This window comes from Eublepharis macularius, chromosome 1 (assembly GCF_028583425.1).
Source record: "Eublepharis macularius isolate TG4126 chromosome 1, MPM_Emac_v1.0, whole genome shotgun sequence".
NCBI lineage: Eukaryota > Metazoa > Chordata > Lepidosauria > Squamata > Eublepharidae > Eublepharis > Eublepharis macularius.
Genome location: NC_072790.1, coordinates 225,747,842 through 225,773,896, shown reverse-complemented (window position 1 = coordinate 225,773,896; position 26,055 = coordinate 225,747,842). Strand labels below are relative to the sequence as shown.

General features: G+C 47.6%; 1 protein-coding gene across 2 annotated transcripts in view; it reads left to right on the top strand.

Annotated features, from left to right (window-relative positions):
• The window catches only part of DPF2 (double PHD fingers 2), a 34,766-nt gene extending 8,711 nt beyond the window's left edge, over window positions 1-26,055 (top strand). Inside the window, exons 5-11 of one of the 2 annotated variants that reach the window (XM_054989837.1) lie at window positions 2,188-2,280; window positions 4,798-4,876; window positions 12,321-12,458; window positions 13,300-13,431; window positions 14,344-14,456; window positions 21,154-21,235; window positions 22,789-26,055. In XM_054989837.1, the coding sequence (XP_054845812.1) occupies window positions 2,188-2,280; window positions 4,798-4,876; window positions 12,321-12,458; window positions 13,300-13,431; window positions 14,344-14,456; window positions 21,154-21,235; window positions 22,789-22,865 (714 nt within the window). In that variant the 3' untranslated portion in view covers window positions 22,866-26,055. The remainder of the gene's footprint in view (window positions 1-2,187; window positions 2,281-4,797; window positions 4,877-12,320; window positions 12,459-13,299; window positions 13,432-14,343; window positions 14,457-21,153; window positions 21,236-22,788) is intronic. The other variant, XM_054989827.1, reaches the window with a different exon arrangement.

Below are 26,055 nucleotides of genomic sequence, written 5' to 3'. Positions count from 1 at the left end.
CAAGGTGTTAATCTGGGTGTTTAAAGCCCTTCACGGACTGGGACCTGCATACCTGCGGGACCGCCTCTTCCATTATGCCCCCTGCAGGGTGTTGTGCTCTGCAGACAAGCAACTCCTGGTGGTCCCCGGCCCGAAGGACATCCGTCTGGCCTCAACCAGGGCCAGGTCTTTTTCTGCCCTGGCCCTGGCCTGTTGGAACGCTCTCCCGCTGGAGATCCGGGTCCTGCAGGACCTGTTACAGTTCTGCAGGGCCTGTAAAATGGAGATGTTCCGCCGGGCCTTTGGCTGAGTGCCAGCGGGTGTCCTCCTCCTTCCATCTAAGACCACCACTTCCTCTGGGGCTGCCCTCAGCCATCTGCTATGCTCATATACGGACTCCCAATATTTGTTTAAATAGCCTCCTCCTGGACTATTTTAATGACTTTTTAAAAATTATTGATTTTATGTTTTTGTGACTTTTAATGTATTTTTTGAATGTTGTTAGCTGCCCTGAGCCCATCTGTGGGGAGGGCGGGGTATAAATCAAATAAATACATAAATAAATGCTTCCTGAGCATTATTTTTCACACGCTTGCAAAATCTCTGCGTACCAGAAGTCCCTCTTTTCTGACTAATTCTTTAATTTTCTGTGGATAGTTTGAATCAACCTCTTTTGTCAGTAATATTTTCAAAGATAAACAGAGGACGGTCCAAAGAGAACCGTAAAAATCTGGCAGGCTTCACTTTCTCAAGGACTGCCTGCTCATAAACATAAATGCTGTTTCAGTTTAATAGGCGACTAATTCTGCCTCCAAACCTACCAGGTGCCAAGTGACCAAGGACTCTTAAAAATTATGATGACCGCTAATTCATGTTCGTCCTTTCATACTTCCTGAGAAACTCAGATTGTTTTCAACCTCTCTGTTTTCACTGCTTGCTAGCTGAATTGTTAGTATATGATTGGATTAATGGTTTCAGTTACGTTAGTGCATTTGGTCACATTATATAAAGTTCTGCATTCGTGACATGTGATCACATAGATGGGGAACACCTAACCCTGCCTCCAGCTTCTGTTTCCAGGGCCCTCACTTCCTTCCTGAATTGTCCTCAGCGTTTCTGCCTCCTTACCCTCCATGAGGCCTTCAGCCCCTGTCTGTTTCAGCCTTGTTTGTTTCCTCCTTTCATTGTAAACTGTCTTCTTGGCTCATAGACATTTCCTTTATAACCAGGGTGGAATTTAATGTGCTTTGCGAAAATCACTTTGGGAAAGGAGGGGGGGGGGACTTTCTGGTTTTCATCATCATTTTTGGCTTGTCAAACTGCTGGATCTCGCAATGCATGTTGGCCCGCTCCCAGCATCGACTCCAATAGCCTAGTAAGGCAGCTGAAAAAGAAAACTTATCGTTTGTTTCCAAAATCCAGGAAGGCAGAGAAGGGGGAGAGAAATTCTTTCTTATTGAGGGGGGTGTACATGTCAACCCTTGTTTAACTCTTGAGTTGTGGGTGTGAGATGTCCATTTGCAAATCCCGCATGCTTTTTTTGCTTAATTGGCTTATGCAGGTATATATAAGCTGGCTGTGGGTGGGAAAATTTTGCTTGCTTCAGTTCAGATACTGACAGTAGAGTCCATCTTAGTGCTCATCCAGAACAGGAGTAACTTACCAGCTGGAGCTCTAAGGAGGAGCAGTCCAGTGGTCTGTTATATGGGATCCATGCACTGGACTTTCGTAGTGAATAACTGCTTGTGCTGAAGCCCAGTTGGAAGAGGTCTTGATGTGGATGTCCTGCAAGGCCCCCTTCTTCATATTTAATAAAGGAGTGAATCTATGAAGTCTTTTAAATGTGGGAGAATTGCAGAGGCCACAGTAATGGAGCATTACTTTCCTTTATGCCAAGCAGATTGACAGCCCAATCCTATGTAAATTAACCTCAGACTAAGACCATTAATTTCAAGTGGCTTAAGCTGGAGCAGCAGTGCCTAGGATTGTTGTGTAGATCCTTTACTCTCTTCAACTATAGTACTGTTCACTTTATTTGTAGCTACTTTATGCTGTGAAAATGCTGCAATTAAAGTAAAGGGCAAACCAGATCTTAACAGAGGTGCCCCTGAAGCGGGGGGGGGGGGTATCCGACTCAAAAGTTCTTTTTCACTAGTTTTCCTGAGACCCACTTGTTTCCTCTGTGGTAACTTCTTTTCTCTATTCTAGCGCATCCTGGAACCAGATGATTTCTTGGATGATCTGGATGACGAGGACTATGAAGAAGATACACCAAAACGCAGAGGCAAAGGCAAGGCGAAGGTACAGCTTGCGCAGCTGCGCTTGGGAGCCTTCTCTTCTCTCCTGGTGAATGAGGGTAACCCAAGTGGGTCACCACTTTTCCCTCTTGCTTCAAGCACAGGGTCGTACAAGTTTGCCTGGCTTCCATCCCTGTTTCCAGTCCCATTACTATCTGCCTATTCTGCAGCGGTGTGTTTTTGTCAGAGTTCCCGCTTAGTCACAACTTTATTGCAAGTGTTGCCCAGACTGTTCTTTCTGTCCTCCCCCTGGATTAACTGTTCTGAGCCAGACAGAGCAGATAAATTATGCTCATGGCATGATCTGCTGCATACAGCTGCTCCCTCACCAGCAGTCGCAACACCCAGTTGTGATGCCTGGAGGAGGCCAAATACATCTTTCATGGCTGATGTCAGGTAAGGGCTCCAAGAGGCATAGGAGGAAGTGCTGTCTGTAGAGCCCATGAACTAGGATGCCTGTAGATAGGAATGGGATACTTGCTGTCAGAGTGGTGCCATCCTCTACCCAGGTAGGAACAAATCTGACTGGCTGCCCGAAAATGCTGCTGGACAGAGCAGAAAACTCTTTTGGCTTCAGGACAGTGGTGGGGAAGAGAATCGTAAGGATCTGGAATATTTGGTGGAAAGTGGGTGTGCGCGTGCAAGATGAAATAGGGATGATAGAAGGGCTAGAAGCTTGCAAGTTAATGGAGAGCCAGCATGGTATAGTGGCTAGAGTGTCGGACTAGGATCTGGGAGACTCCAGTTTGAATCCCCGGTATGCTATTTAAGCTTGCTGGATGATCTTGGGCCTTCACGCTCTTTCAGTCTAACCTCCCTCACAGCATGGTTGTTGTGGGGATAAAATAAATGTTGGGAGAATAATTTTATAAGCTGCTTTAGGACCCCAATGGGGTGAAAAACAGGATATAAATAAAAAAAACATGAGGTGCAATGACAGAACCAGTGGAAGGAGGGGCTGCAGCTGTCCCCTAGTGCAATATCATGCTTTACAAATATTTCTTTGTTTATATTTATAGTCTCATTGAGACTCATGGTGGATTACATTGTTAAGAACAATGTAATAAAGAGGAACAAGTAGTTACAAGTAGTCATCTGTGAGGCTCTCTGAAAATTTGCTCCTAGTGTGTGCCACTGGGGGGCAGTAATGAACTGCCATTTCTAATGCAGTTTCTTGTTGCAGCCCTTGGAGTGCCAGCCCCAATACTGCTTCCTTTGTTTGATTAGAATTACTACACCTAATTCTAATAAATGATAAGATTTTTTAAAACTGTGTGTGTGTGTATATATACACACTAAATTCCCTGCAGTGATGATTATTATTGTTGCCTTTAAACATCTTAAGTAGGCCAACTAGCCCAGCTTATCCTAGACTTGTGAGAGCTTAGGAGCTAAGCAGTGTCAGCTATGGTCAGTACTTGGGTGGGAGTCCACCAAGGAAGACAGATTACTGTGTGGAGGAAGAGCAAGATTCAGATCCAGTAGCACTTTAAAAACCAACTGGATTTCCAGGATAGAGTTTTCAAGAATCAGAGCTCCCTTTGTCGAAATACAAGGATTAGAAAAATGAAAGAGTACTTATAAATCAGGCAGAGGGTGGGACATTGGTACCCACCTGAAACTATGTGAAGGAGGACAGTATCAAACTATCTGTGCTTGTCTTTTGCCAGGAATGTCCCATGGAAGGGGTAACCCTGAGTCAGTTGCAGCTCAACAGCATGTACTTTTTCTTAAACATGTTGGCTGTGTTTTCTACAGATATGTACATACATTTTGTAAAAAGTTTTGAACGTAAAGTAATGGTACTTGGTGTACATGATGTGGCCATGACCCAGAGAAGATGGTATGCTGTATCTGCTTTTTTTTTTAACTGATGCTCAAGTAAGAATACAGTTTTTGTAAGTAAAATGCAATAAAACAGCATAATAAATGCCATAGAACTGGATTACAAAAGTTAGGAAAAATGCAATAAAAATAAAGTGATCACTTGTTGGCACACATTCTTTAAAATAGTTCTCCATGCTGGCTGCCACAGGTGATCAGTTAGGATTGTGTCAAGAAATTCAAAGCATTTCAGTTTGTGTGTACTTCTTTGTGTGTGCCTCATTTGGCCAGATAGTTCATTTGGGTCCCGTGCTGCGTGTGTACTGCATTAGGCATGCTGTACTCTGCACAGTGTATGTATGATCATAAATAAAGCAGTTCCCTTGGCGTTCTCATGTGGGGCTGGAAACATGTTTCATTTCCTTGGGGTGGCAAGATCTTTTTTCCCTTGGCTGGCTACCATTTTATTGCATTTATATCTCATCTTTCTTCCTTTATGATGGCTTAAATAGGATTTCTGAGAAGCCTCACAGCCACGCACTGACGAGACCCAGTCCTGCTGCTTAGCTTAGCTTCAGCAAAATCATAGACTCATAGGGTTGGAGGGGACCTCCTGTCTCTGCCTTGCAGGCTGGAATGTCACATGCCTGCTAAAATGGCAGCAGCTTCTTTACTTTCTCCATTTCCGGTTTCTTAGGGCAAAGGAGTTGGGGGTGCCCGGAAAAAACTTGATGCGGCCATTTTGGAAGACAGAGACAAACCTTACGCCTGTGACAGTGAGTATGAATGCGTGCCTTGCTGAAAGCTGCCATGAGTATATCATGCATGCTTTTGCCGGAAAGGAGGGGTGGTGGTGTGGGCTGTAGGGTTGGGGATGGATATGTCTGGTCTCTTTTCATAAAAATGCATTGAAAGAGCTGTAAGAGCTTCCTGCTCTGCCTTGGCTGTCTCTTGAGGTTAATTTATCATAAAATGGTAACTTTACTTTGCCCAACTTAGGAGTATACAAGCTTTTCAGTTTCACAGTGCGCTTTGTTTTGCCTGCTGAAGAGTTTTATGAAAATGCAAACACTTACGTGTTCCTTATCCCAGCCTAAGTTGGCTCCTGCAGAGTGAGAAGTTTTAGCAACTGTCTCAGTTTCCTTGGCTAAAAAATGAAAACTTAGCATAGTACTGTCAACCCTGATTTACACTGGCTCCTGAAGTCTTTGCCAGTCCCGGGATTCTTTAACTGGCGACGCTGGGGATCAAACCTGTGGTCAGGTTGGTTTGAAATAGGTGCCATACTACAGAACCTACACCCCTTCCTCCTCCTCCTGGCAAAATCCAGGGTGGAGTATGCATATACATAGCACAGAAGGGGCAGCTGCTTTGCCTGGGTATCACTTTACTAATATTCCATCTTGCACACAGGCCTCCATTGTTAGAAGACCAGCCCTGCCATGTGTGGCTGCCTTCTCCAGCTCTATATTATATGACTCTTCCTTTCCCTGTGTACCAATCTGGAAATGAATGCCCATGCAAACCTGGCTGTTATCATGGTGGGTGGGGAAATTGACAAGAATTTTAACAAATTGCAAAGAATGAGTTTTTGAAATTACTTTTCTTTCTCTCCTCCTTTACTATCCTATACAAATTTTATATTCCCTCCCGTCTTTAATTTAAAATTAACACTAGTTAGCATTTTCTTTTCTCCTTTTTAATCGCTCTGTATAGCTTACCGTGTGCATGTTTTGTGTGACCTATAGAGTGTTTTCACCTTTCTCTCATTATTCTCTTTCTGTATTTCAGATAGTTACAAACAAAAGCATACCTCGAAACCTCCTGACCGAGGTAGTCCATTCTCTCTGTCTGCTATTTTATTTCCTCCTGACTTTGTTCTCCTGAAATGATAGTTTTAAAAACTCTCTTTTAAAAAGTGGGTATATTTTGATGCAGGGCACCAAAAATCCCTCCCTCCTGTGATGTGCTTTTTGAAGTTTTGTTTTGTTGTGTGCATAGGTGTTGTGTGTTGGATTTGGAGAATGTTTACTTTGGGGTCAGAATTTCTCAGAAATGTGGGAGAAAGGTTGAGAGTTCAAATTTGAGCTTGATTTAGGGAAATCAGATTCTCTGTCAGAGTTTGGGAGGGTTGTGGTAGGGAAGTGTTCAGGTCTCAGGGTGTTTACAGGTGCTTGTATCCAGAAGTTGTATTTATTTATTGCGCTTGTATCCTGCTTTGCACTTTAATATATTATCTCAAAGCAGATCACAGCAGTTAAAATCCAACACAGATTGTCATGGTGGGTGTTGTACATAAATAAAAACAAGATACAGGAATAGAAACAAAAAATCACAATAGAAAAGATGCAGAGGAAAAGGGATGGAGATTTGTTGAGGAAAATATATAGTATATTTCTTTAGTCCACGTACTAGTTCTAAGCCCTTCTAAATTTACGTTGGTTAACATTACTGCTCTTTAACAGTTTTTAGAATGACAGCCTGTCGCCTTGTCCTCTTGGCTCCTTCTTCTTTCCCTTCTTGTGGGGCATGACAGTCTGGCAAGTAATTTTTGTATACTTGTTAGGTCACAAATCTTCGTAGAGAGGTATGATGTAACAGTTAAAAGTGTCAGGTTCAGATGGAAGAGGCCCATATTTAAATCCCCTGCAACTCACTGGGCAACCTTGGGCCAGCCTTTCTCTAGTTGGCCTACCTCAAAGGGTGGTTGTGAGGGCAAAGTGAAGTTTAGGGGAGATATGCCCTCAACCCTGAGCCCTTTGGAGGAAGGGTGGGATAAACCATTATATTCCTAGCCTTTCTGCCTGTATGTGCTTATTTAGCCATTTGTGGCCTGAGAGAGTGCTGTAATTTTGTTTAGAGGTGATTCTGACTTGCTGCAAGTGACCAGGTGAATTACAGTTCACAAGCTCTGCGTGACAGGATGTTGGATAATGCAGAGTTGCCCTAGCTACGTTTCTTTGGGAAGATTAGATTGTCAGCCGTAGTGCAAGCAGAATCCATGAACATATTTGGAGTCGTGAAAGAATTGGTTTAGTTGTTGCAGTCATTGAAGCGTTTGGGTCTGATGTACCTGCTGTGCTTTTTACATGCTGTGAATAGAGTTGCTAACTGCCCAAAGAAAAGATGTCCTGTCCCTTTAATAGAGGCTTAATGGGGTTTCGTTTACCTTCATGGTGCCATGAAAAGCTACTCATTTCCACACATTAAGCCTCTGTTGAAGGGGCAGAATGTTTTTATTCTCCAGGCCTGTTGGCAGCCATAACTGTGCTTGATACATGAGCTGTCCTAGGAGGGTTTTCCCATTCCAGGTAGCTGTTCTGATATTAGCCCTACAGAATAGCAGGGGGTCAAAAAACCTTTGAATGGAGATAGGTAAGAGGCATGTGAAGCTTAAGCATGTGAACTCTTAAGCCAGGTCAGAATTAGCTTACTTCGGAACAGCCTTGCAGTATGAAACACACACTGTGAATTTGTACTGCAAGTTTGTGCTTGCCTCCTCTCCATGCCAGCTCCAAATGAGATCTGTTCCCCTTTTGATGCCCAGAATAGAGGGGAAAAGCCCTGCTTTCCATCAGCAACAGTCTAATTTTTCCACTGATTCAGCAGGGTTCAAATGCTTTCCACCAATACCTCCCCCCCCCCTCCCCAGGCAAAACCAGGCATCCCCTGTAAGCACAAAGAAGTGTGTAAAGGAAGAGTGAGGGTTTTTAGGGCTTCTATTGCAAGTTTCTCTGCTTCCAGCTGCCAGCAGATATAAACTGTCACTCTCCCAATGTATTGGCTCTCCTATAGTACAGTTTTTCTGTCTTAAGTGGGGGGCCTTCTGCCCTTGAGCTGGTGATGTAACTGAAGTACACATGAAGCTTCCTTCTCTGTCCACAGCCAAGGTAATGTATTAATGCAACCTCAGGGTTCAAAAGGCTTTGGAACTTGACAGTCTCTGTTAATGATAGGCCAAAGCATGAGTCTTCAGTTTTTTCTGCCCTTTACAGTGACACTTTCACCTCTTTGCTTCTGTCGATTGGTGGCTTTTAAAAAACTATGTCTTAAAGCATTTAGTTTGAAGGGTACAAAGCAAGGATACTTCAAAAGTAAAAACCATAGTTTGAATAGTTTGATCTTGTCTCAAATTGTTTAAAAAATATGCCAATATATATGTGTCTATGTGTGTAGGACTTTTTTGTGGCAGTACTCACTGATATGAGTCCAGGCACCTTGGGGGGTTGGGGGTGGGGCTCCACCAAGGTCTAAGGAGGAATTGGTGGAAATCAGTGCAACCTTATATTTGAGTACTGGCACCGGTTAAGCAAAAAAGCACTGTATCAAATAGATAAGAGCACAATATATAAGTTCATTCATAAACATTATTTCCATACTTATTCAGCCATTCAGGTTGACCTGGAATGTTTTGGTCCTCCCTTTTGCCTAGCTGCTATAAGAAGATTTCTATCTAAAGAGCGTGCTTTGCATTCATATAGGGGTTTGTGTAGTACTTTTAAGTAAATATGAAATAATTACAATATCGCTGTTAGTAAAATCAGTTGGATGTTTTGTACCATTTCCCCCCAGTAAGACCAGCTTTTAAAACATTTTCACCAAACATGTTAAGAGCACTAACAAATTGTTTCTAACTAATATTGGGGGACAGATGTATTAATTTGTTTACATATTTTTTACACTCTCTCCAAGGAACCTGCCCAAGATTGCTTACAAAATAAAGCATAACGAAAAACCCATAGCAATAAAAGTCATTAATTAAAGTTTAGCATTATAAACCCAGCCAGATGATAAAAACGTACATCTCTAAGCAGCTTAAAACAAATTTGACAGTTTTCATGCTAAAAGCACACTATAAAATTGTTGTCAAGAGCTCAACCCTTAATTAAAAGCATGGGTGTAAATAGAAACATTTTGGCCTGGTGCCAGATACAGTGTATCATAGGCACTAGTCAGTCCTCAAGGGGAAGGGCATTCCATAGGTGAGGTGTGACTACTAAAAATGCCCTGTCCCTGGTTTGCATTCTGCCTGAAAGTGTATGCCATCATTGTGCTAAGATTTGAAAAAAGGGGAAAAAAGGTTTTATACAAATTGAAGGATAATGCCCTGTTTTACCTAGCTAACATCATTCTAGACTGGAAAGGAATCTTGTTTAGTGTCTTTGTGTTCTCCAGTAGCACGTTCAACCGCACATTTTATATATTAGTAGTCTTTTAATATTTATTGGTCTTGTTAGATGGGTGGATCCTGCTGTCTGTCAATGAAAGGTGCTGATAGTTGCAGATATTTCCTGTGTTGCACCCCCTTCCTTCCAGCCTAGAGACAGTTTATTTCCACGATCGGGGATCTGTGTAGTCTAATAACCACATAGGTTGAGAGGATGCACTGGGGAGGGCGGTGAAATCTCCCATCAGCAGAACTGCACTGATGAAAGAGACAGACGGCAATTTCAGCCCATTTCCCACAGCAGAATCCCGTCTTGTGCAGCCATTGGGACACGTGGGTCCTGTGACTCCAGGAATGAACTTTTCCAAGGGAAGGCAAAGCAAGAAAGGTCCATGATCCTTGCGTTCCGGGATCATGGGATCCAAGCCAGAATCTGTTAAAAATGAGCAGTTCTCAGATTCTTCTTACGTTGGCAGCCTTGTTTAAAAAGCAGTTTAATGCTCAGAAAGCAGACAGATTTGGGGGGGGGGGTTGGTACTTTTAATATTCTTTGCGGGAGAACAGCTGCTGCATGACTCACTTTATGCTGGTCATATACCGAGTGTTGTATAGAATATATATCTTGTGATTTAAGTTGCCTGTCCAAATGGCTTCCAAGAAATTTTAGGAAGATAAGGCAAGGGTAAAAAAAATAACCTCCAGTGCCCATATGCATGCTGCCACAACTCACCCCCATCAAAATTTCAAGCTACCAGTTCCAGATTGATGGATTTGCACCAAAATAATCTTCCTTTATAATTATAAATGGGATTTGCTATCCCTCAGGGTTCATTGCTATCATACGGGTCAAGGGTAAATTTTGCATCCTGATTAGATTGGTCAGTGCTCCTGACTTACTTTTCCTGTTAGCTTTTATTAGCATCTTGTGAGTTGGTTTGCTGGCATTAGTTGCCTGCAGCCACGCTTCTGCTTGCAGCTCATGTTGAGCTATGGGGCTCAGTAGGCTACAGGTCCACTCTCAGCGCTAACAGTTCCGGGGCCACACAACAGTCTTCCATCTATATCTGAATTAACTGCAGAAATGGTTGGGCTGGTGTGCATCGTAGTGGCTTACTTGCTTCCTCCACTCTCCAGCAGTAGCCAAACCATCTCCCAAGAATCAATTTTTTTTTTAATTAACATTTATAGTCTGCCTTTCTCACCGAGACTCAAGATGGATTACACAGCGTGAGACTAGCGCAGTCAGTATCAAGAGCATTTCCATAAACAATGCCATAGGGTTAATAAATACAAGTTTACAAAGACATAGCATTAGCAAGAATCCAATACAGAGCGGAAGAAATGCTGAAACAGAGCACAAGCAATTCTAGGGCTGACATTAGACAACATGAAGCCTAGTGGTGAAGTCTGTGGTCCCTAACTCATTAGCGAAGCATCTGACACCCCCTCCCTATAACACAGCCTTTAGGGAAGCTGGGGTTCTGACTGACAGGCACCCTCTGTGTGGTTGTGGGTTACTGAAAGGAGAGGTGCTGAGGCTTAAACATCCTTGGATATTTGCTCCTTGATTCTGGATGGGTGTAGGCTGTCTGTGGATACCTGGTGGGGCCCCTTAGTTGGTTCTAAGAGACTCTTCATTATTTTGGGACTGGGAACAAAACCTTCCTCCCACTGTACTTTAGCAAGAGTTCCTTTGACACTGAAGACTAATATGATGTTTGCTGCTGCTCCTTTCCTGCCTCTTCAGAACATGCTTCTCCTACTTAGAGTAAGCCTCCTTAGAAGCAGAGAGCAGTAAAGGAGGGAGTCAAGCCCCCTACTTAATCAGCTGTGTTTATACAGGCCTTAAGAGAGTCATAACTTTTTTTTGGCAAATTAGCTTTCCAGTTGTGCAAAAAGACTTGCAGGGCTTAATGGACTTTAGAAAAGATTTGTTTCTTTCCCCCACAGCTGATCCCTTGCTTAAGGGGAAAGAACTGGGGAAGGGGAGGAGTCCCCTCTGCGCATGGCCTGCCCGTATGTTTCTGAGCCCTGGCAATTTCCAGTTTTGGGGCATGCTACTGGTTCTCCACTAGTGGCCCAGTTTGGGTGGTTGAACTGATGATGGAGGAGTATTGCTTGTTCCTGTCCCAAAGGATATGTGCCGTCTGTGTTCTGTATCCAAGCACCATTTTTTTTTCTTTGAGAGCAGCAAAATAACTGGAGATTTAGGGAGAGTGAGTCAGATGCAGAGCTGTGCAGGGCAGCTAAGAGCTCCCTCGGATGGCGGCTTTGACCAGGAAAGCTATATCCAGAATTCTCGGCACATTGTCATGACTATAATTTAGAACTAGATCAAGATGGGTAGCCATGTTAGTCTGTCTGTAGCAGTAGAAAAGAGCAAGAGTCCGGTAGCACATATAAGACTAACAAAATTTGTAGTAGGGTGCAAGCTTTCATGATCCACAGCTCACTTTTTCAGATACCAGGTATCTGAATAAAGCTCACACCCTATCACAAATTTAGTTAGTCTTATAGGAGCTACTGGACTCTTGCTTTTTTCTATAACTTAGAACAGTGCAGGCCACTGAATATCTACTTAGCTCATGTATTTTCAGACTTCTTTTCTGAGGTCTAGAACCATGTTTTTATTTTTTTTACAAAGTATATCTGAAACTGCTTTCAGTTTGTAACATTTGTGTCTGTGTTGTAGTCAGTTTGTTACTTGCAAGGGAGGAACAAGAAAACATGGAGGAAAAGGGTTATGTGATGGTAAAACTAGGTACAGGTTACAAGGTATGCTGTTACACAGTGGGCAGAATTTAAGAGAATCCCAGGTGTGTGTAGAAATCTGAATCTGATTTGGCCCCTCTTTCAGCAGTGGCTTGGGGTTTATGCAGTTATGGGTGGCTTCTCCTTTTCAGTAGTAGTTTCTGGGGAAGAGCCACATTTTAGGGAGGTATCAATAGGTGGGGAGTAGCTTTGTGGAGAGGGAGGAAATGGAGGCATTTTCTTGGTTAATGGGGCTGCTTATCCTGTGTCTTTGTGTTTTCTTAAAATTTCTACCTCTTCAGTCTGCGGGAAGCGTTACAAGAACCGGCCTGGGCTGAGCTACCACTATGCGCACTCCCATCTGGCTGAGGAAGAAGGGGAGGACAAGGAAGACTCGCAGCCTCCCACGCCTGTCTCTCAGAGACCCGAGGAGCAAAAATGTGAGGCTCTTCTCCTTCCAGGGCTCTTACTGATGAGTTCACTGTTTTGCAGGAACTTTCTTCCCTTCCTGGCTAAATTTGAGCCAGAGTTGATGATGCTGGTATTCAGCTAGAGTTAGGAGAAGTAATGGTGCAAGACTGGATTGCCTCTGTGCATGTGCAGTGTGTCTTAGGAGAATTATCTTGATGGTTAGAGGATACATCATTCTGGCAAGCTTGAGCCTCCAGGGTCTTTAATTTTAGAAATTAAGCATTAAATATCCTACTGCATATCCCAACCTGCTGAGCTCTGTGGCACGCAGATGCAACACTGCGTATGGCGGTGTCACAGTCAGGACTGTGGTGTGGTGATTAGTGTGTTGGACCAGGACTCAGGCAATGAATTCGAATTCCATTTAGTCATGAAATTCAACAGGTGATCCTAGGGCTAGTAACTCTCAGCCTGGCCCACCTCTTAGTGTGGTTGTGAAGAATAAATGGAAGGGACAAACATGTTTCCTACCCTGAGTTCCTTGGAGGAAAGGTGGAATAAAAATATGACAACTAGGACTGAGTTACTGGGCCTGTCTTGATCTAGGCCTTCAGGTACCAGCAGTGTTCTCTTAAATTCAATCTATAACTGTCCCAAGCAGTCAGTGTCAGGAAGGCAGGACGAGTGTAGAAGAGCCAGCCAGCAAGCTGGAAAACCCACATAAGAGCTCTTTGCAAAAATTAGTTTGTGTATGTGTGTGTGAGGCTTTTAGGTTAGGTAGCTGCCACTTACCTGTATAGACATGGGCAGGGCATTGTTGTGGCTGCCTGCCTTGACTTATATGTCCGCGGCAAATGGCTTCTTTCCCAGCAGCCAAGAAGGGCCCTGATGGTTTGGCCTTGCCCAACAATTACTGCGATTTCTGTCTGGGAGACTCCAAGATCAATAAGAAGACGGGACAGCCGGAGGAACTGGTTTCGTGCTCTGATTGTGGGCGATCAGGTATGTAGCTGGGGAACAGAGGAAACCAGATCCTGCCATGAGGTGGCACTTTGCTGCCTGTGGTCTTCCTTTGTGGAATATCTCCCTCATCATCTTCCTCTTTCAGTTGGCTGCTCTGAGGATTGCTTCTGAGAATTTTACCTTTTTCATGTATCAGCTGGTTTTGTTTTCTCAATTTTTGGGATGCATCACTTTCATTCGAGCATTTTTTTGGAAACGGCCCCAACCACAAACTTTTAAGGGCCAGTTCACACATTACTTAGAGCCACTTCCTTAACTTGAGAAGGGTGGTCTGCTGGAGTGCGGGAAATTGTTGGTTTTGGGTACGGCAGCGCCTGCCTCTTGAAAGTTTCATGATGGCAGATGTTGGCCTCCTTGTTTGGTACACTGCTCTCTGGAGTTAAGGAAGTGACTGAAAATAACATGTGAGCATTATTAAAGGGGTATGAGACAACTTCCTGTAGGATGAGAGGCCTGTTGATGCTTACGAGCTATAATGGCTAAATAGAGCTTTCCTGTTCAGAAACCTGTGGGCTTCTGGACACCAGGAACTTGGGGCCAAATAAAAGGCAAAGGCTATTAATACCCTGCTTTAGGGCTTCCTGAAAGTATCTGGCGAGCCATCATTAGAAGCAGAATGGTGGGTTAGACAGATACATGGCCTGATCGCTTAGGACTGCTCATATGTGGCCTCTTACATGTTGAACGCAACTTGCAAAGCTTGTAAAGATAAACTTGTAAAGATAAAAAGGGCTTTTCTGTCCCCACCCCCCTCTTGCTGTGTGTGCAGTCTTCATCTCTTTGGAAGCAGAATGGGGTATAAATATACTATAGAGGCAGAATCTTCGTTTGTTCACCTGCTAACCTGGAGGTCTGTCTTGATGCTGGTTCTGCTGTGCTTCTCCCCACCAGGCCATCCCTCTTGCTTACAGTTCACTCCAGTCATGATGGCAGCAGTGAAGACCTACCGCTGGCAGTGCATCGAATGCAAATGTTGCAATATATGTGGGACCTCCGAGAATGATGTGAGTACCACCATGGCCCTCCTGACGGGTGGATCTCATTCCCTGTCCTCCTTTTGGCAGGGTGTCTCTTTTGTTACCTTTTCCTGCTTCCAGCCATCAAGCTGTTTCTCTCACTCCCTCTTTACTTCTGGCTTCTTTAAGCCAGCATGATGAGGGCTAACAGCCTTCCCTCAGTTTCTACATAATTGAACTCTTGTCTCTCTGGAATTAAAGGTGGGAAAGTGTCTCCACTTCTGCTTGGATTGCAAGCAAAGGATCGTCTTCGTCCTTCTGTGCAGCCCCACATTGGGACTGCGCAGGCGCAGGCCAGCCGCGGAAAAGATTTTTCTAGCTCTAAGAGATGTGAGGGGGACGTTCGGATCCACCGCGCATGCGCGCCGGTGTTCCCGCCAATTTTGAATGCATATATATCCGAACGTCCCCGGCATTCCCTCAGTTCCTTTTTCGCCGCCGTCGAAAAGGTTCTTATTGTCTAGCGTTCGTTTCCAGCGTCTCTTCGGAGTTTTGGATCGTTTCTTCTGCTGGTCGGTATTTTCCCCTTGTCATCTGTCGGGAGATACCGTTCATTATGTCGCAGACATCTTTGTTTAAAAAGTGTCATAAATGCGGCACTAAGATGACCCATTCGGACGGCCATGAGCTCTGCCTCATCTGCCTGGGCGAGGGGCATGTTGTCGAGCGCTGCTCCATTTGTATGTCCTTCACTCCGAAGGCAAGGAGTGATCGGAAGGCCAGGCTCCGTGCCTTCTTGTGGGATGCCAACCTTCTCCCCCCCAAGCCATCGGGCTCTTTGGGAGATAGGCCGCGCTCCGCCGCTCCGTCACCGGCGCCGTCTCGTAAGTCGCCAGAGCCGCTCCCCTCGGAACCGACGGGGCAACCCGTTCCGGAGGCCCGACCTGATTCCGGTTCCGGGGATCGTCCTTCGAGCCGGAAGGCCAAGAAGCGTTCCGCGCCCAAGCCGAAGTCCTCCTCCAAGCCTTCGGTTCCGGAGGCTGTTTCGGAGCCCCCGTCCAAGAAGGCCAAGGCGAAGTCGAGGGCCAAGGGCCGTGCATTGTCCCCAGCTCCGGCTGTGCTGCCTGGTTCTCCGGCCGAACCAGTCCTGATACCCGACGATGTGGTGAGTCTCCACACCCCGTCGCCTCCTTGCACGCCTCCTCCGTCGGTTCCCGAGGAATTTATGCCGTTTCCACCTTTCCCGGAACCGTTCCAATCTTTTGAGCGCTCCCTGCCGTCCGCCCCGGCGCCTTCAGAGGCCTCCGTTCCACTGCCGTCTACCTCGTCGGTTCCGATGCCTCTTCGCTGGCCTGCCCCGGTGCCTGCTCCTCTGCCCCCTTGCCAGCCGGTCGCGGGGGTTGGGAACATGACCTCCTGGCAGGATTTTGTGGCGTGGTTCCAGCAGTCGCTGCCCTTCCTGCAACATCCGTCGGTTCCGATGGTCTCCGTTCCGGCTCAGCCAGTCGGGCTCCCAGCACCCGCTCCTCCACCTCCGGGCTTGCCTCTGCGACCGCCGGTTCCTGCAACTTATCCGTCGGCCCCGACCGCTCACCGGTCTTCGGTTCCGACGCAAACCTCGCCGGAGTTTTCGGATTCCGAGGATGATGAAGGTCTGGCGTCACCGTCGGAGTGCTCTTCAGACGCGGCCTCGGATCCTTCCCCGAATGACACCGTGGGTGGGCCCCGCTCATCGTCCCCGAATGACGATTACAGGCTATTCTCCGAACAAATGGTGCGGATGGCCGCCGCGCTGGAGATAGACGTCTCCTCCACGACCTCCAAGCCCAAGAGTAAGCTGCTGGAGGCGCTGTATTCCGGGTCCCCCGCGTCGGTGGCGTTTCCCCCTGTGGAGGATTTTGTTGATAACGCTCTCGCGCTCTGGCAGACGCCGGCGTCCCTGTCCGCGACGGCAAAGAAGGTGGAACGGTACTACCGTTTAAAGCAAGATGATTGCCCGTACCTCTTCAATCACCCGAAACCCTCGTCGATCGTGGCTGAGGAGGGTCAGGCTCGGTTCCGTTCCGGTTCCTCGTCGGCCCCGGCGGACCGAGAAGGCAGAAAGCTGGATGGCGTGGGCAGGAAACTCTACTCATCCGCGTCTCTGGGATTCCGTATTGCCAACTTCCAGGCTATAATGGGATCCTATAATCTATTCCTGTGGAAGAGGCTGTCCTCTTACCTCTCCGACCTCCCGGAGGATCGCCGCCACCTGGTTAAGGCCCTCCAAGCCGAGGCCGTGAAGCTGTCAAAACAGCAAATGACAGCTGGCAAGGACGCCGCCGACTCTGCAGCGCGAGCGATGGCAACTTCGGTGGTCCTGCGTCGGCACGCCTGGCTTCGGTCCACGGCCCTGCCTCCAGAGAAGAAGGCGAAGGTGGAGGACTTCCCGTTCGAGGGGCCCCAGCTCTTCTCGGAGAAGACGGATGAGTCCCTCTCCCTGATGAAGAAGAATCAGCAGACGGCCAAGTCCCTCGGGGTCGCCCCCTCAGCCCAGTCGTCGGGTCCGAGGTATCGCTATGGTCGGTTCCGATCCTACCAGACCCCTTACCAGCCTTACCAGCAGCGTCAAGGGCGCTTCTTCTCGGGCCAGTCCTACGGTCACCGATCCTACTCTGCCCAGCAGCGTCACCCTTCCAGGCGCTCCGGCCGGTCCAAGGGCAGGCAACAGCCCTCTTCACCCAAGCCTTCGACCTCGGCGCAGAAGCCCTCGGTCTTCTGACTGCGCCTGAACGCTCCCCCGTTGGCCTCCGAGGGTGCTTCCTCTGCTGCCCAGTTTCTGGACAGGCTTCGACCTTTTTTGCCCTGTTGGCAACGTGTTACTTCTGACGCTTGGGTCCTGTCCATTGTGGCCCATGGTTACAAGTTAATGTTTACGGATGCACCCCCTCTCTCTCTCCCTCCCCGTTGTTCTCCATGTTGTGATGTTGTGTTACACAATAATGTTATGGAGTTGGTTACCAAAGGTGCTGTCCGGGTGGTCAATGTCTCTACTTCCCCATGGGGATTTTATTCCAGATACTTCCTTGTGGATAAGAAGGGTGGAGGTTCCCGGCCTATCTTAGACCTTCGAGGCCTCAATGGTTATTTGAAGGCTGAGAAGTTTCGCATGCTGACCCTGGCGCGAGTCATGGAACTCCTGGAAGTGGGCGTCTGGCTGGCCATTCTAGACCTGAAGGATGCCTACTTCCACATTTCTATATTTGAGGGCCACAGGAAATACCTGCGGTTTGTGTATGGGAATTCTGTGTATGAATATACAGTGTTGCCCTTCGGGCTAGCCTCTGCACCCAGAGTGTTCACAAAGTGCATGGCCACCGTAGTGGCATACCTGCGGTCCCAGGGTTGCTTTATCTACCCGTACCTGGATGACTGGCTCCTGGTGGGACCCTCGCCTGACTCTCTCCAGGCCCATATTGCCCTCACTTTGTCCGTGCTGGCTAGGCTGGGCTTGGTGGTTAATGGGGATAAGTCTATCCTGACCCCAGGCATGGCCATTAGGTTTATTGGGGTCCATTTCAATTCCCTGCTGGGTAGAGCCTACCTGCCCCCAGACCGGTTGGCCAGGCTTTCCGCTTTGGCCCGGCATTTTATGCATTGCCGGTATCAGACTGCCCTTTTGGTTCAGACTCTGTTGGGCCTTATGGCCTCCACCACAGGGGTGGTTTTCTTTGCGCGCCTGCGTATGAGGCCTCTGCAAAACTGGTTTGTCCGGAGGTACAACCCCCTTACCATGGGTCAGCACCAGAGGTTTTCCATCCCCAGGGTGGTGCTGCGCTCTCTGGCCTGGTGGACTGTCCCTGGGAACCTGTCTGAAGGTTGTCCTTTCGGCCCCTTCCTAGCTGAGGTCACGGTTTATACCGATGCCTCCAACTTGGGATGGGGGGGGCGCTGTGGACAGCTTTCGGCTCAGGGCATCTGGTCCCCATCTGAGGCATCCATGCATATCAACCTTCTTGAGCTTAGGGCGATCCGTTACTCCCTCGCTTCTTTTGCAGATGCCATTCGGAACAGGAGGGTTCAGGTCCTGTCGGACAATACCACGGCCTGCTACTACCTCAACAAGCAGGGAGGGACGGTCTCGCTCAAGCTCTGCAAGGAGGCAACGACTCTATGGAATTGGGCCATGGTCAACAACGTCCTTCCCAGAGCCGTGCACATTGCCGGGGATCTCAACACCTCGGCGGATGCGCTGAGCAGGGTGTTTTTGCCTCAGCACGAGTGGTCCCTAAACAGGGTTTACCTCGACCAGGTTTTCCGCACATGGGGCACGCCGTTGGTCGACCTCTTCGCCACTGCCCGCAACAAACAGGCCCCGCTGTTCTGCTCCCGGGCCGGCATTGGCCGCCACTCCCTAGGGGATGCCTTCCAAATACCTTGGTCCCCAGGGCTCTTTTATGCCTTCCCGCCCTTCCCGCTCCTGTACAAGGTTCTTTCCAGGGTCAGGGCCTTCCGAACCCACTGTATCCTCGTTGCCCCTCGGTGGCCTCGCCAGGATTGGTTCCCCCTTTTACTTTCCCTGTCCCAGGGGCGATGCCTCCCCCTGCCTCACGCCCCGGACCTCTTAACCAGGGACGGGGTGTGGCATCACGATGTGGCTGTACTGAATCTGACTGCCTGGCTTCTGGGCACCCGGGAGTGAGCCTCTCTTCTGGAGTGCTTGGGGTGATCTTGAATGCCCGGAAACCGTCCACCAGGTTGTCCTATCAGAGGAAGTGGTCACGCTTTTCCCGGTGGTTGGCCCTGAAGGGGGTTTCTCCCTTTAGTTGCCCGCTTCCTGTCATCCTAGACTACCTCCTGGAACTCTGCTCCCAGGGCCTTGCGTTTTCCAGTGTTAAGGTCCACATGGCTGCGATCTCTGCCTTCCATGAGCAGATTGATGGGAAGACAGTTTTTACTCACTGGCTTTCCAAGCAGTTCCTGAAGGGCCTGTTCAAGACCTTCCCTCCTAGGGCCCATCCCATTCCGCAATGGAGTCTCTCCCTGGTTCTCTCCCGGCTGATGCTCCAGCCCTTTGAGCCTCTATCTTCTTGTCCCCTACCTTTGCTCACTCAGAAGGTGGCTTTCCTGGTAGCAATCACGTCCTCTAGGCGTGTTGGGGAGCTGTCTGCCCTGCGGTGTGACCCTCCCTTCCTGCAGTTTTTCCCTGGTACTGTCATGCTCCACACTAGCATGGAGTTTCTGCCCAAGGTAGTCTCAAGGTTTCACCTACAGCAAAAGGTGTTCCTCCCTTCCTTTTTTCCAACACCTTCATCCCCAGGGGAACGAGCACTACACACATTGGATGTAAAGCGTGCTTTATTGTTTTACTTGCACCGCACCAAATGTTTCAGGAAGTCTCCTGCCCTGTTTGTGTGTTACTCTGGCCCTCGCAAGGGCTCACCTGCTTCTGCCCAGTCCATCTCTCGCTGGATTGTGTCTACGATTAAACTTTGCTATCAGCATGCTGGAGTCCAGTGTCCCTTGTTGGTTACCGCTCATTCCACTCGAGCGCAAGCTGCTTCTGCTGCCTTCCTACGGGGAGTGCCGCTCCGGGACGTCTGCCAAGCTGCGACATGGTCCTCTGCAGACACTTTCATCAAGCACTATTCTGTGGATGTGCATGCACGACGTGACTCGGCTGTGGGCACAGCTGTCCTGCAGTCCTTGTTCAAGTAGACACTCACACCCGCCCCCATTGGTGAGATGCTAGTTACTCTCCCAATGTGGGGCTGCACAGAAGGACGAAGACGATAAACAGGGTTTCTCACCTGTAACTGTTGATCGTCGAGTCTCTTCTGTGCAGACACACATTCCCTCCCGCCTGCCCCGCTGTGAGTGCTTGGTTTCTTCCATTGTTTCTCCGGCGGCTCAGGTGAACTGAGGGAATGCCGGGGACGTTCGGATATATATGCATTCAAAATTGGCGGGAACACCGGCGCGCATGCGCGGTGGATCCGAACGTCCCCCTCACATCTCTTAGAGCTAGAAAAATCTTTTCCGCGGCTGGCCTGCGCCTGCGCAGTCCCAATGTGTGTCTGCACAGAAGAGACTCGACGATCAACAGTTACAGGTGAGAAACCCTGTTTTTTTGCTTTTCCTTGCATCTCTTGTGAAGGCTTTCAAAGAGTAGTTTTGAGGGTTCAAGGAGCGTAACCCCCTTGGCAATAACAGATACGACAAATGATGTGTGTGGGGGAGTTCTTGGAGATTTGGGCTTGATAGGCCAGTAAAGCCCTTCAGAACTGCTGTTTAGCCCTGACTTGCTTGTGAATGTATCCTTCCTAGTGTTCTGTTCACTCGTGCTGAGCACAGTGTTTTCAGTTACTGATGAAGGGCTCAGTGCACTTCATTGGGCTGTTGATTTGGGATAAGCTGTTTCTGCCTGGGCCCTTGATGTTCAAGGACCAATCTGCCTGGGTCCTTGAGCATCAATAGTAGGGGCCAGCACCATCTTTCTTTTTTATTCTGTACAGTGGAACAGTGAGATATCAGCTTCTCTTCTGTTCAGCCCCAGGCAAAGGAAATATTAAATAGTCTTGGGAGAGGTGTGAGAGAGCCAGAGGTGGCCCTGACCCCCTCCAGTATAGGACTCATCAAACTTGAGTTGTGCTTTTCTTCAACCATAAGGGAGGGTGGGAGTTGGCATCCTCAGGCTGCTGAATTTTGTCACAGATGAAGAGGATTAATATGTACTTTCTATTATGTCTTCCTTCCCCCTTCTTAGGATCAGCTGCTCTTCTGTGATGATTGTGACCGTGGCTATCATATGTACTGCCTAACCCCACCCATGTCAGAGCCGCCTGAAGGTGAGTGCTGCTCCCCTCCTCTGTCTTTCCACCTGCTGGTGGTTTGGAGGCAAGACTACTAAGCACAACTCTTGTGCCCCTTCTTTGAGTGATAGCTACCCTTCTGTGTACCCGTTTAGGCTGACTGAAGGATCTTCATTCCCAGTCACATTGGAATATTTCCTTCAGGCTTTCAGTCTTGCTTTGTCAGGGAGCAGTTATGAATTCACTTTATGTAGCAAAAGTTGGCTGCATCTTGCAGCAGGTAGTTCGCTGACTCATTTCCTGAGCTGCTGCTGACTCGGGGTTTTGAAAGGATGCTTCAAGCAACAGACGTGTGGCCAGAGGTTGCAGGATAGTTCTTCCTTTAGTTAATCTTAAATTGCCTGTTAATTTTCAAGTCATGGATCACAGTTCAGTCTGCGGAGTAGAGGCTTTTTTATTTCTCAAATGGCTCTGCTTCAAGCAAATGGGCATTTATATATTGCATAACTTCCACAAAAACCCTAAATGAAGCCATTGCATAGCGTTAGAGCACTTGCCTTGCACGTAGAAGATCCCCGGTTCAGTCCACACCTCCTTCTTCTAAAACAGCCCTAGCTGAGAAAGAATGTTCTGTGTCTGGGAGCTGCTGCTGGTCGGAAGAGGCAGCATTGGGTCTAGATGTGGAATAAAGAACTTACATAATTTTCACATGCCTGAGTGACCAGCCGTCTCCTCATCTGTGTACCGCTGCAGTCTTTGGCCGTGCTGTTCAATCAGTGGGTCATATCTGAACAGTAATGGCACATGTGTGTGATCTTGGGTGGCTTCCCCCCAGTCTTAGAACTTTCTCTTTTCCTGAATGCTCCCCAGAGTTGAAATCTGAGCATTTTTAAGATGTTCTAAGACTTCCATGATCGGTATTTCAGAGGCAAGGTTAAGTCAGCATGGTGTAAGCGTAATGTTTTACGTTTACATGCTGTGCTTGGGAGAATGGGCCCATACTACTTCTGGGGAACATGAAGCCTTGAGCACAAGCACCTCTATCTTTCCATGGATCTTGTAAGGCTGAAATTTGGTGATTTGCCTGTGAATGCACAGCAGAGGTGGGCAGAGATTTAAAAACTGAATCTTCCACTTCCAGATTTGGCAGTCCGGGTGCTACACTACACTGGCTGTCAGAAAGAAAGGCTCTGATGTCATCCCATACCCAGTTGCTGTAGAAGTAAAAGGGACAGCTGCTTGTTTATAGAGTCAGCATGTTGTAGTGGTTATAGACTGTTGGACTAGGATATAGAAGACCCTTGTTGGAATCTCCGCTCTGCCATGAAAGTATACCGGGTAACTTTGGGACTCCCACGCTCTCAGCCTAACCTACCTTTCAGGGCTGTTGTGAGGATTAAATGTAAGAGAGGAGAACAACGTAAGCTGCTTTGGGTCCCCAGTGGGAAGAAAGATGTATAGGTGAAATAAATCACTGAATATTCCTGATTGACTGCTTCTTTCCAGAAAATAGTTGCATTTCAGCATTGCCTGTTTCCTTTAGCTGACTTGGATGTCTTATGTGTCCCCCACCCCATTGGTTTCTGCAGGGAGCTGGAGCTGTCATTTGTGTCTGGACTTGCTGAAGGAAAAGGCCTCCATCTATCAGAACCAAAACTCTTCCTGATGGGTGTTGGGGCAGCAGAGAAGAAAGGAGGCTCCGAAGAGGAACCTTCGGTTGTTTGCTGCATTACAGGGGCTCTTTTTCCTTTTGCGGTTTACTCTTTCTTCTACCACCTCCTGCTCTTGGTTGGTGTCTCCATCAGTTGGATCAGGCCCTCCCCCACACCGGCTCTCGCTGTTCTCTCCACCGTGGTTTGAACCTCTCTCACTTAGCAGTTGCCCCGGGGAGTGAAGGGATGCCCCCCCCCAATCCTTCTGAGGCCTCAGTCTATCTGGAGGTTTCAGGCATGAGCCTTGAGCAGATGCTGGGAGCAACACCAGCACTCACGTGTGGCTGAGGATCATCATATCTGCAGCCTTAATACGCTAGGAACAAAGCTGCTGTAAGTGGTCAGGATGGGGAAGCCGTGCAGTGATTGCTGGGAGAAGGGACATAAGCGCCTTCTCACCTCACTAACCTTGCGCTATTGAATTGACAGCCAGTCTTTAGGCTTCTGCCTCTGCAAGCTGGGCTGGCAAGCTGAAAAGGAAGCTGCTTTGAATGATTTTACTTTCTCTGCTTTTTCTTTTCCTACATTCAAACATAACACATTTGCCTGGAAAAAAAACAACCCTATAGAGGGAAGAGGTTACAAGCCCCTTTGTCATCTTGTTCTCCCTCTTCCTAAAAGAAGTGGTTTTATTGCTGGTGTAACTCAAAAGACAAGTATGTGCCAGTCAAGAGCAGCCTCCTATACCAAGGAGAGATCCTGGATGACATTGTACGCACTTTGAAACCAGTCCCTGACTTCAGCAGTGTGAACTCGGCTCCATTTGCCTTTCTTGGAGAAGGTCTTCTGAGATTTACCTCGGTCTTAGTGGAGGTTGGATGTTGGCCCAAAGAATCCCTGTAAAAATAGAAACGTCATTACTCCCTTTCGTGTTTTTACAGACAAGTAGGATTAGTTGTTTGACTCAGGGCTGTCTTCTGGTGGAAGGGAGGGGGGTAGCCCTGTTGCCCGTGGATCAGAGAAAGGGTCTCGGCTTTGTTCACCCCACCTTGGTAAGTCCCAGACACGTGGAGTGTTGACCACAGCCTCAAGCAGTCATATTTGTGTAGCAGTGGATTTTAGTACATTTTAATTCAAGGAAGGGGGGGGGTGTTTTTCCATTTAATTGCCAGCATTATAGATTCCCCCCCCCCTTACCATTCTTTTGATTTCTGTGCTGTCTGCAGGGTAGGTGGTTAGTAGTTTGGACGGGAAGAGCAAAGGACCTTTTGTGCTGTCACTTCTTTGCCTCATGGAGCAGGGCTTGTTTAAGGGAATTCAGCCCTCCTGCTTATCAGCAGATGCCTGTGAAGATCATCCAAGACCTTCTGTGTGTTGCGTGCCTCTCTGGGAGCGTCGGCTGCAAGTGTTGTGCTGCCTGCCTGAGTCCCCTTTTGTCCAAGCCTTACTTGAAGTCTGTTTGCCGCATCCTGGTTCCCCACGTTGTGTGTATGGATTCTTCTTTCAGCCCCTGCTGCTCTTGGAGGAAAACCCAGTGGGAGCTGTTGTGCTCTCTGGTTTGGCCAGACTTGGTGGGTAGAGGCGTCTTTCCAGGAACGAAAACTGTCTCCCGCTTTTGTCGCCCTCTTGCCTTCTGTGTCCCTTCCTGGGAGGAATCAGTCCTGCAAGTGATATTTCAGAAGCTGTTCTTGAAGTCCCACCATTATTATTTTTGTTAATGACAGTTTTCTCCAGTCACCCTGGGTTGCGGTAGAGAGCTGAGGAAAGGTCTCTCTCTGCAACTGGGTGGTGTGTAATAGTGTACTAACACATGTGCCTGTTTTTTCTAAAACTGACTTCAAACCTACCTCCAAAGCCCCCTTTTGCATCTTCCCGTGTACCCAAAAAGCATTTGAATCCTTCTCTGCCCACAGTCTATTTGCCTGCAGAAGGCAGTGTGAGATGGCTCAGGGCTCTCTGTCATAGTGGGAAGGGGTAGTTATTTTGCTTCACTGGGACATGAGTGCAAATCTAGCCTGCAGCTGGTTTGGGTTCACATTAAAGCCTAACTTGTCACCCTGCTGTATAAGGTGATTGTCTCACTTTCCTCATGGGGATAGTTGTATGAGGAAAGGTAAACAGAATGAAAACTTTTAAAAACCCTGTACAGACTCTTCTTCAGGTGGGCTAGAGGCCTTCAGGATTATACGTGGTTCTACAAACTCGAGAGTGTGTGAAATGTGAAGAAGGACCTCTCTGTTGGTGCCATTGTGCACTTCTGCTCCTAGATCCCCTCAGGGCCACAGCTCCCATAGGGAAGCGCACCCCCAGCTTTCCTTATTCTTGCACTTGTTTGTTCTCCCATAACTGGGTGGGGTGGGGTGGGCTGATTCACAGGACTAGAGGGGGAGGGGGTTTCACTCATTAAGAAAATCTTTGCTAAATTGCATTGGGGGAATTGCTGTCTCACCCCTAGCTGGGGCACGTTCTCGTTCAAAGCATCACACCTGTGTCTTAAACTCACTACCGTAATAAAACACCAAAATGGCTTGTTTTTAGACCTTCGTTTTATTGTAGTCTCTTGTCCTTTGGGTGGGTGGTAGTGGGGGGGGGATAAGTTGTGAGGGGGAGGATTTTTAAAATGAATAAAGCTGTGTGAAGCCCACTACATTGTGGGAATTCCATGCTCAGGTTAATTCTGTTGTGGGGGTGGGGGGATAGCAAGGCCGAGCCTGGATTCTTAAATTGGCTTTGTTCAATGTTTCTGTGTTTGGGGTTGAGGAGCAAGGATGGATATCGGCCTCAATTTCTCTGCCCTGTGATGCATCTGTTCCTTGGGCATTTGCAAAAAGACTTCCATCTTTTTTTTTTTTTAACCCATCCAAGGGCTGGAAATTAGGCTACAATACCTCAACTCTCTGCTTTTGTGCTGTCTCGGTCAGTTTTGTAGCCCCTTGCACACCTGGGTTGCCATTCCTTCTCTACACTTACCTTGCCCCTGTCTCCCTGGTCGACCAGTTTTATATTGAGATGGTGGCTTTGTTTCTCCCTCTCCCCAAATGTTACAGATAATTTTGTGGATTTGGGAATTTGTTTTTCTTCATTGTTCTTTCATTTTTAATTCTCGGGATCACTCACATATCTTTTTATAGCAGTTTAATCTCAAGTGTGTTTTGGCTCTTTTATTTTAAGGTACTGTAATAAGCATTAGTGAATAAATATCAT